Source organism: Populus nigra, chromosome 9 (genome assembly GCF_951802175.1).
Source record: "Populus nigra chromosome 9, ddPopNigr1.1, whole genome shotgun sequence".
Lineage (NCBI taxonomy): Eukaryota > Viridiplantae > Streptophyta > Magnoliopsida > Malpighiales > Salicaceae > Populus > Populus nigra.
The window spans coordinates 14,388,828-14,400,294 of NC_084860.1; the positions used below are offsets into that span (position 1 = coordinate 14,388,828).

General features: G+C 30.4%; 1 protein-coding gene across 1 annotated transcript; it reads left to right on the top strand.

Moving 5' to 3' along the window:
• Positions 1–5,494: 5,494 nt before the first annotated feature.
• On the top strand, positions 5,495–9,521 carry LOC133703361 (G-type lectin S-receptor-like serine/threonine-protein kinase At4g27290). Its single transcript, XM_062127839.1, has 7 exons — positions 5,495–7,105; positions 7,310–7,441; positions 7,639–7,799; positions 7,871–8,081; positions 8,179–8,416; positions 8,533–8,683; positions 8,861–9,521. The coding sequence occupies exons 1-7, from the start codon at positions 5,833–5,835 to the stop codon at positions 9,164–9,166; spliced, it is 2,472 nt and encodes an 823-aa protein (XP_061983823.1). The 5' UTR covers positions 5,495–5,832; the 3' UTR covers positions 9,167–9,521.
• Positions 9,522–11,467: the final 1,946 nt, after the last annotated feature.

The following is an 11,467-nucleotide window of genomic DNA, read 5'->3' on the forward strand; positions in this document are numbered from 1 at the left end:
GTTATTGCACTTTCATGACATGAATTCCAGGTTTGACAGGTTAACATGATTTGACAGGTTAATCCGGTTGATTCAGATTTTTTTCTTTTTCCTCATTATTTTTGTTCTTCCGATTTCATCTTTTAATATTGTATGCAGTCCACAATGAAAAAGCTGAAGCCTTTAGTTTTTTTTTTGTTTTTTTAATGTCTTTCACTGTGGATTGCACAGTGCAGTCGACGGTGAAAAAGCTGATGCCTTCTTTTTTTTTTCTTTTTAATTAATTTTTTTATTTAGTTTGTTGATATTAAATTTTTTCTATTTAGTTATCAGACTTTTATGACACGGATCTCAGGTTTGACGAGTTAACTCAGTTAATTTAGATTTTTTTTTCTTTATTAGTTTTTTTTCTTCTTATAAGTTTTTTTCTTTTATTGTTTCTTTTTATTTAATATTTTTTTATTTAATTTAGTTCATCAATATTAAATTTTTTTCTATTTAGTTATCGACTGATGCCTTTAGTTTTTCTTTTTTTTTTGCTGTTTTTATGCATTTAACTGTGGACTGCACACTGGAGTCCACGGTGAAAAGGCTGATGCCTTTTTGTTTGTTTTTTTCCTTTTTAATTAATTTTTTTCATTTAATTTAGTTTGTTAATGTTCAAACGGGTTAACCTGGTTTGACGAGTTAGCCCAGTTAATTTTGTGTTAACCTGTCAATTTTATTTTTGTATTTAGTTATCAAACTTTCACGACACGAATCCAAGGTTTGACAGGTTAACCTGATTTGAAGGGTTAACCTAGTTAATTCAGATTTTTTCTTTTTCTTCATTAATTTTTTTCTTCCTTTTGGTTTTTTTCTTTTTCATTAATCTATTTAATTATCACATTTTTATGACATGATCTTGCAGTCAAACCCACATCCAAGACTATTGGGTCTGGTATTGCAGTCAGACCCACTTAAATTTGGGTCATGCAAGTTTAATGTTATTATTAATATTATAAATATTACTCTTGGATTCGGCGTTGCAGCCACATCCAAGACTCTTGGGTATAGTTTTGCAAAAAGACCTAATATTTATAGATCTTAATTTTTTTTGATATTTTTATGTAAAAATTATTGACCCGCGGCATCTCGCGGGTCATGTAACTAGTTATAACTAAACTTAGTTGATGTTATAATGTAGATCAAGATACGAGTATGTCGCTTTCTTTAAGGAGATTAAGTCCTGTGCAGGAGGGAAAAAGCCTAACTACTATTGGAGCAGCTTCCTATTTACCCCGGTGTTTGAGAATATAATTGTAATTTTTTTCTTTCTTAATCTCTTCAATGGTGCAATTTCAATCCATTTTGAGTAGCAGTTGATCTCAACTAGCAAGTATATTAGAGCTTCTTGATAATGTTCCTACCATCCCCAAGGTAAAAAAAACAATTGTTAGGTTTAGGGGCTCGGGTGGTTGATGAATCAAGATGGCATGAAACTTGCAAGTTTGACATTTTCTAGCTTCTTGATGTGTTGTGGAGTGAGATTCAAATATTTTAATAAATACCTCAAAGGCGTCTTTGACTTGTCTTCAAGGTTTGTTCATGAAATTCTAGGCTTGATCCCCGTGCCGTGCGTGTATAGTTTTGTTTTTCAAAGAATTCAAACGTAGATGATGATGAAGGCTTGAAAGTGTTTTAATACTTTTTTTTTTTGGCTTAAAAAACCCATTTTTACGAGAGCGAAGACTTTTATAGAAGTTTCTTGATCTGTTAATTAACGAATAACGGAGACACAAATTAATTTTTAACAGATTAATAAGATTATAGTGTAAGATGCTTTTCATTTGATAATATAGTAAATTAATTTATTCTTGAATTAATTTATTATTCTTAACATCATTATATTAAAATCATAAAAAATTCTAAAAAACTTAATTTTAATATTTTTTTAAATAAAAATACTTAAAAAAAAACATCCAAAAATATCTGGGAATTGAATACCGATTTGGTTGGAAAAGGCGGACACTGTATTAAGAATTGAAGGCCTAAAGAAGATTATCAGAGGGATAAAAACCTGGACAAAAAAGCCTGTTTTTTTAAATAAAAAAACAATTCATAGTATTAAAAATAATAATTAAAGTTTATGGATTAAGTTCAATTCAACTCAAAATTCATGATAATTTAGTATGGATTTTCTCAATAGGTACTTCCTTACATTTCAGTAAGGAAACTGTTTAAAAATTCAAATCAAGTTTGTGCGATGCAGAAAATAATGAATCAAAGATCAAGGAAGATAGAATTTAAAAAGAAAAAGAAGAAGAAAAAAGATGAAGAAGTCTCGACACCATGAACTCCATTTTATAGGTTAGGAAACAAGGAAAAAAAATTAGAATCAATTACATACGAGAAATGAAAAAAAAATCCAAAATTAAGATAGAAAATCTAAAATTAAATGGAAAAATAATAAAACTGATAAAAACAATGATTTATGGGTCTAACTTGATGGCCTTTTCAATATCAATTAGTTATTTATTTGTAGAACATTTTAAAAAATCTAAGCTCGATCTAATTATTAATTAAATAAAAAATTATATCAAGACCTGTACATCATTTCTTCCAGAAGGTCAAAGCAAGATTTTACAAACACCTCCCCCGACGCACTAAGCTAATTTCAGCTGCAGCCGTCTCTGACTTTGTAAAGACGACTTTACTTTAAGGTAACTTCATCGTGTCAGGGGCTTAGAAAAATGGTTAGTTCTTGTTGTTATTTTTATTTCTTAATGTGTTTTTTAAATTATTTTTTTATTTAAAAAATATTTAATTAATATATTTAATTTTTTTTATAATTTTGATATGTTAATATTAAAAATAAAAAATTCTAAATATATATATTTTTAATTAAAAAATATTTCTTACTACATTACTAAACTAATGGATCATCATGTTAAATTCATGTGTACATGTGATATGTACTTGAAAGCGATAATTAGTTCACCTTTTAAGATTAATATTCTCGGACTTGTAAAATATATAGGTTATGAGTTATTACTATTAATAAAAACTAAAACTAGTTGGGAAATTATATTCACCAAAAAAATATAATGATTTTTTTCCCTTCTCACCAAAAAAAAAAACCTATAACTAGTTAATGAAGATATTAAAATCCTTTCACGAGGCACATTAATTATTTTCAAATTTATCACCAGTAATTATATTTCTTCTCATCTCAAAAGCACAATGATAAGACCAAAAAGCTTTTAAAAGCATCAATTTTAAAACTTATTTTTTTTTGTTATTATCATGTTATATGAGAGGTAATTTTGTATTTGAACAAATATAAAAAATACAATAAAACGATCAAAATTGAAACTAGTCTCAAAGGGCTTTTTCATCTTTTTCCCAAAAGTTTTTTTTATATATATTAACATGTCTGATTAGAGGCAATTTGATATTTTGTTAAAGAAAAGACAAGAACATGTGACGCACCCAGAGGCGCGTGAGAGGCACCTGCTCACTTTGGATGGGGCATGTGGCACCTTGTTTTGTTGGAAGTGCAATCATATCCTTTTTCTATCAGTATGACGCGCGTCTCCCGTGGTGGTCCAGTTTGTCATCGATAAACTTTTCCTCTTTTTTTTTTTCTCTCCTCCCTTGAAAATTACAACTTGACCCTCTTGGTTATTGATATTTCAATTTCAGTCCTTATTCTTTGGATTTTTAATTTTTTTCTTAGCCATTTTATAGAAGTTTTATTTATTTTCAAATTCATCTTTCTCAATTTATCAAATATTATATTTTTCAATTTGGTCTTCATTCTTTGGATTTCTAATTTTTTTTTCCTTGGCCCTTATGTAAGAGTTTCATTAGTTTTCAATTTCATCCTTCAATCCAAATTGATGGTATTATGTTTTCCAATTTGGTCCTCATTGTTTTCATTTTTATTTTTTTTCTTGGTCCTTTTGTAAAAATTATTATTCTTTTCAATTTCACCCTTCAATCAAAATATTATTTTTTATTTTTATGTCAATTTTGATCCTCCTTCTTTTGAATATTTTTTGATCCCTTTACTAAATTGATTTTTGTTTTTAATTCCACCCTTAAAGCAAATATAAGATTTATTTTGTTTTTCAATTTTTATTCTCATTCTTTTAATTACTATTATTTAAAATCCTTTTGTATAAATGAATTTTTTTTCAATTTTATCGTTTAATATTTAATTGATTGATAATTAAATTTCATGGTTTTTCTAGATTGAGTGCTTCGGGTTTAATGATCCAGGTTATGGATATAAAAAGTTAGCATAATTTTTTTTAAAAAAAAACTTTATGATTCTCTTTATTTTTGTTATCGAGTTATTTCAATCTCATGATGTGGGTCATGAGTTTGATAAGATATCTTGAATTGAATCGATCCTAATTACCATAGTTACAATTTTATCATATTAACTTAAGTTGATCAAAACTAATTTTTTATGTTTTTTTATTCAATTTCAACACTTGAACATTATTTTCTCACGTACATACAAAAAAATATAATCCGGCCCGTGAGAAGTGCAAATATCTAGACTAGTTATATCTAACAACCTACCATCATAAAATATGATATGTAATTGAAAGGGATAATTACACTATTAATTCAACATCTTTTCTTGTACAAAAACTTTGATTTTTTGTTTGTTTGGCTACATCAATTTTTTTTTCAAATATTCAAATCAAGTACTTTCGTCTATTTTTCTTTGACTTAACTTGCTGTTAGTACATAAACTTTAGTTTTATCTCAATGGAGTAAATAAACTTTTTTAATCATTCTCATGATACACAAACTTTTTTGCTTATATGAATTAAGTAATTCCATCCATTTTTCGTTTTTTAAATGTTCCACCAAACTGATATTATATTTAATGAATGAGAATATTAAATTCAAATAAATGTTTTAAGAAGAAATGACTTTTAATCAATAGTAAGCTACCTAAGTTTTACATTAAGGCTAAAAACTACTTTATGATTAATAAAAACTAATAATTTAATTATTAATACAAAATAAAGAATTTATTATTTTAATCAAAGAAACGAAAATTCATATAATTGAAAATTAAACAAAAAATAACAGGTTTTTATATAAGTAACGAAAATTCATATAATTGAAAATTAAACAAAAAATAACAGGTTTTTATATAAGTATTCAATTTTGAAACCATTAAAAAGTCAGTGTACAAAAATGAAAAGGAATATAGTTCAAATATACTTAAGTATAAAGTTGGTGAGCTTGAAATATTAATTAAGCCATAAATGGTAGGCATGATCCGGTTCTTACTGCCATTATATAATGAGAATTAATAATAAACATCGGGTCCATTCCTGATAGCAACAGCTAAACCAATCCACTTACATTAAACAATAAAATTGTCTCGTAGGTTAAAGAGGACGACTTGTTTTTTTATATGAATTAAAAATTTCTTGTCGGCTTCTATGTTTCCGCTATGAAGTCTAGAATCTCAGCCTAAGGAATCGGGTCAAAAAGGAAACCTGATAATATGATCTTTGATTTTCAACATGATATTAAATCATATTGTCAATGGAAGATTCTATGATTCATTGACATTACGAAGGAAGAGTAATACATTTCTAACATGTGATATTTCAATTTATGAGGGCAGAAACTGTGCATCTGTCATTTGATCACAGCATTGTTCAACACCACGATTTTAGTTCCCATAATTAGGTTCCTGGAAGGGAACGAGTATTATGTTGCAAGTTTGTGTAAAATACACAGGATTTTGCAAAGTTAGAGTATTATTGGTCTAGACTAGTGGTTATCATGTGCAATATAGAAAGCGAAAGCACAGAATGAAAACTACTGGGAAAATCAATGGAAAGATTTAGAGTTATCGTTTTGTGCACCTTCCTCCTGATTTCCGATGTAAAAATCTCTGCCATATCGGACACTCTTGCTCCTGGTCAGTCCATAAAAGATGGAGAATCTGTAGTTTCAGCCGATGGAAGTTTTGGGCTGGGATTTTTTAGCCCAGGAAGTTCAAGTAATAGATACTTGGGGATATGGTACAATAAAATAACCCCTGGAACTGTTGTTTGGGTGGCCAACAGAGAACAACCACTCGTGAATCGGCTAGGAGTACTAAATGTAACTGGTCAAGGAGTTCTCGTTCTGTTCAATAGCACTAATCATGCTGTTTGGTCATCTAATGTCTCAAGAACTGCCCAGAACCCTGTTGTACAGCTCTTGGATTCGGGAAATCTTGCCGTGAAAGATGGAAATGACAACAACCCGGATAACTTTTTGTGGCAAAGCTTTGATTATCCGAGTGAAACCTTACTTCCAGGCATGAAGTGGGGAAAAAATTTGGTGACTGGTCTTGATAGGTATATATCATCTTGGAAGAGTGCAGATGATCCTGCTCGAGGTGATTTTACATTTCGGTTGGATCCTCGCGGATATAACCAGATGCTGCTTATGAAGGGTCTTACAATTTTATATAGAACTGGCATATGGAACGGTTTCCGTTGGGGAGGAGTCCCCGAAACGATATCGAATACTGTTTACGGAGAACAATTTGTTTCAACTGCCACCGAGTCCTATTACACGTTTGATCTTCTAAACAGTTCAGTTCCATCAAGGTTGGTGATAAATCCTTCGGGCACACCACAGCGTCTCACATGGATAACTCAAACTAATCTTTGGGGATCTTACTCTGTAGTGCAGATTGATCAGTGTGACACTTATATCTTGTGTAGTGCCAACGGTATTTGCAGCAACAGTAATGGAGCCGTCTGTTCCTGCTTGGAAAGTTTCATACCAAGAACTCCTGAGAGCTGGAATAAACAAGATTGGTCTGGTGGTTGTGTTAGACGAACTCAGCTTGGTTGTAAAAATGGAGATGGATTTCTGCAGCTCACTGGTGTCAAATTGCCAGACATGTCTGACTCCTGGGTGAATACTAGCATGAGCCTAGTTGAATGTAGGAATATGTGCCTTTCAAACTGCTCGTGTGTGGCCTACGGAAATTCAGATATTAGAAGAGGAGCAAGTGGCTGCTACCTTTGGTTTGATGACCTCAGGGACACTAAACATCTTCCGCTTGGTGGGCAGGATCTCTACATACGAATGGCTGCTTCAGAACTAAGTATGTTTCCTTACTTCATATTTTTAGTCTTTCTTCTGCTTTACTTTCTTTTAAGGAACTACTTATGATGCGAACGTCTAAAACTAATTTTGAATGATGTAAGAACAGGATAAATCTTGCAAGTTTGGAGTCATCCAATGACAGCTTATATTCGAACTTGTCAGGCTGTCTACTTAATAGTCTCCTACTCTTCCAATGTTTCAGGTAGTTATGAAAAGAAAAGTACGGGTAAGAGGAAGCGAAGGAGGATCATTATTGGCACATTGATTTCTGCTGTGGTGTTGCTTGTATTAGGATTCATGTTGTACATGAGGAGAAGAAGGAAGACTAGACAAGGTAAAAAAAGGTTGTTGATTTTGTATCACAAATTAAACAGGATTAGCATGCAAATAAAGGATTAAATGAGATCAATTACCAATTTCGTAACAAAGCCAGTTGTTGCTTGACTGTGGATACCGAACCTAATTAAAGATTTAACTCATTTTGTTTCTAATATATAATTGTTAACGGCTAATTAATCTTGAACTATTTAGCCTACACGTCAAGCATCCGCATTGATAATTTAAAGGATGAGAGCGGCAGGAAGGATGATATGGAGTTACCGGCATTCGATTTTATTACTATAAAGAATGCCACAGATTACTTTTCATACAATAACAAACTGGGAGAAGGTGGTTTTGGATCTGTATACAAGGTAAAATTGCATCATACTGCCAATATAAGTTAATTCAAGGGTGGGTTTGTTGACTTTTGTTGAACATTCAGGGAACATTGACCGATGGACAAGAAATAGCAGTGAAAAGGCTTTCAAAGAATTCTGGACAGGGACTGAAAGAGTTCAAAAATGAAGTTATATTGATTGCCAAACTTCAGCACCGCAATCTTGTAAAGCTTCTTGGTTGTTGCATTGAAGGAGATGAAAGAATGTTAATCTACGAGTACATGCCAAATAAAAGCTTGGACAACTTTATATTCGGTTCGTTCTGCTGTAAACATGGATATTTCGTCTGTTCTCCTTGCATTATAGTTTCAATAAGTCATGATTGGACTAATTTTTTCGAGGAATTTTTCAGATAAGAAAAGCAGAAACCTACTTGATTGGCAAACACACATGAACATAATTGGCGGCATTGCAAGAGGGCTTCTTTATCTTCACCAAGACTCCAGATTGAGGATTATCCATAGGGATCTCAAAGCCAGCAACGTGCTTCTAGACAACTCTATGAACCCAAAAATATCAGATTTTGGCATGGCCAGAATATTTGGGGGAGATCAAATAGAGGCCAATACTAATAGGATCGTGGGAACCTAGTATGTATACCAGCACTTTGTTACACCATTCATTCTGTTTTCCCTCTTCTTTTCTTTCAGCGGCCAAGAAAGAAAATGAAATGAAGTTTAATTTTACTTTTCAATGTTGTTTCCAGTGGCTATATCTCTCCCGAGTATGCAGTCGATGGGCTCTTCTCAATCAAATCTGACGTCTTTAGCTTTGGTGTTTTAGTACTCGAGATAGTGAGTGGGAAGAAAAACAGAGGATTTTACCACCCTGATCACAACCACAACCTTCTTGGGCATGTAAGTATAAATAGTGATATGAAAGATGTCAAGTTGCATTTTCAATTCTGAAGACCTCTCCAAATGATATGACATGTTTTTGGCAATGTTTCTTTCCTCTTTTTTTTTTTGGGAATTAGCTCAATTCCAGTAGTAGGAGAACGAATTTGAAGAACTTATTCTTCTAATATGTTGCAGGCATGGAAACTGTGGAATGAAGGGAGGCCATTGGAGCTGATGGATATAACGATTGATGACTCTTCTTCTTTATCTGAAATCCTAAGACACATTCAGGTTGGTCTTTTATGCGTGCAACAACGACCCGATGATAGGCCAAGCATGTCAACTGTGGTAGTAATGTTGAGCAGTGAGATCTCACTGCCTCAGCCAAAACAGCCTGGTTTTTACACAGAAAGAAATTTTCCTGAACCGGAGACTTCATCAAGCAGTATTCGATCAGCTTCTAGGAATGACATCAGCTTCACAGTGTTTGAACCGCGGTAGACATTACTTCAACAAAACACTAAATGTATACAACTTCTCTCTTGCAGCAGCAAAAACAAAGGATCGTTATATCGTCTTCCTGAAAGAAATTCTCATTTTAATTGTTATGATCGAAGAACTAGTTCTATTTGATGCTATGGACCTGGGGTTTGGGCATAGCAACTGTATCTTAGGCTTTGTTTCTTCTCCAGAGATGGAACTGCAGATTCTTTTCTGTGTTTTACTTCTTTTTTTTATTGAGCTTTTCATTTGTATACAGTATATTTTTCTTGCAGCATATGTAAATAATATATTCTTGGCTTAAGTTTGAATTTTGGAAATAATTTGAGTATAAATCCCCATTTTAAGCATATAATGTCAAAACAAATCAGATATTTCTTGACTTAACTAGAAGATTTCTTGCTTTCTGTCCAGGCACCCCTGCTAAGCTACTACCTAACCCAAATCCTCATTGTCTTGTTATTTCAAATTCAGTAATTTTAGTTTTAATTTTTGTATTTTTGTTATTTTCCATTTTATTAAAGTTTTATTTATTTTTAATTTAACTCTTGGTTTTTAATTTGTATATATAATATGTTTTGATTCAGTTCCTCTGCTTTTAATTTTAATTTTTTTTCTTTGTTCTTTCGTGAAAGTTTTTATTACTTTCAATTTTATTCTTCAAAAACAAGTTTATAATTTTTGTTTTTTCAATGAGAATAATAGTGATTTCAATTTGGTCCCTTTTCTTTTGTTTTTTTATTGTTTTTCTTGGCCCTTTTATCAAATTTTGTATAATTTTTAATTCTATCATTCAAATCAAGTCCAAGGTTTTTATTTTTTCAATGATGATGATGACAATGGTGATGATATTATTATTATTATTATTAATGATAGTAATGATAATGATGATAATAATAATAATTAAGTTAATAATGATAATAAAATAGAATTTAATATCGGATCCAACATATTTTTTTTCTGATGATTAAGGTAGTTTTTGGCATTGCAGTAACAATTACTTTTTAAAATGTTTTTCGTTTGAAAATGCATCAAAATAATGTTAATTTATTTTTTAAAATTTATTGTAAATATTAACATATCAAAATGATTAAAAAGCACAAAAAAATTAATACGAAGCAAAAAAAATTATTAAAAAAAACACAGCCACACCATGTAAACAAATATACCCTAAAAGGCTATTTGGAATTGTGCTTCAAATGACGTTTTCTAAATTTTTAAATTTTTTATTTGTTTAAAATTAATTTTTTAATATTTTTGAATCGTTTTAATGTACTAATATTATAAAAAAATAAAAAAAATATTTTAATATATTTTTAAATAAAAAATAATTTAAAAAATAATTGATATTTGTTTGTTGCTTTGATTTGACAGTAGACCAGATAATGGAGCTGGGGCTGGGCTTAATGGGTGATGGATGCTCTATTGTTGTTGGAATTGTTTTTCTAATTTTGATTTGATGTTTTGTTTTACGAATTTGGATGTCGGTAAGGTTTGACAGTAAAACTTCTTCTTCTTCTTCTTCTTTTTGTTTAACTTCTAGTTAAAATTATCAACGTCTACCTTCAATTATAAGCCTAAGCTTTCTTTAAGTATTAATTTTTAATACGCCAAAATTAATTTTTCACTTGTTTAAAAAATTGTTGTATCTTTTTAAATAAGTGGGATTAGGTGAACTCGTGTTAGCTATTCATTAGTTACCATACAGTAACTTTCTTATCTTACTATAATAACTTGATTATTTCTTGTGCTACTCAAACTCTACAGATCAATTATTTTTAACATAAAAAATATCAAGGTTTTACTAATGAGTTTTCTAATAAAAATATTAAATCATGTAAAAATTAATTCGATATGATCTAGTTAACTTGACGAGTTCAAAAACAATCTGAACTACTATTAACACATAGTTTGACTAAAAAGATATTTAAAACAACATCTCTTTAAGAAAAATATTGAGACAAAAACATAGTAGTTCGATCCAATCAACTCGGATACCCTACCAAATTAATGACCTAGATTATAGGATCATGATAACCTAATAAAAAGAAAATCAAAACAAATTATGAAACTCAATTCCTCATCAGCCTAATGTTGAAAGATGAAATTAAAAAAATTCAATTAAAGAAATACAAAAAACCAAACAACTTGAGTCAACTTAGGTTAACCCGCTAAACTCACAACTTGGTTCATGTGACTGGAATAACTTTATAGAAAGTAAATTGAAACAAATTATGAAGCTCAATTCCCAACAAATCTAATGTTGAAGGATAAAATTAAAAATAAATAAATAAATAAAAG

Excerpts from the sequence above, each read along its gene's own strand:
- LOC133703361 (XM_062127839.1), top strand. The coding sequence starts at position 5,833 with ATGGAAAGATTTAGAGTTATCGTTTTGTGCACCTTCCTCCTGATTTCC. Across the intron at positions 7,106-7,309 it reads AATGGCTGCTTCAGAACTAA|GTAGTTATGAAAAGAAAAGT; the intron begins GTATGTTTCCTT and ends CCAATGTTTCAG. Across the intron at positions 8,082-8,178 it reads CTTGGACAACTTTATATTCG|ATAAGAAAAGCAGAAACCTA; the intron begins GTTCGTTCTGCT and ends GGAATTTTTCAG.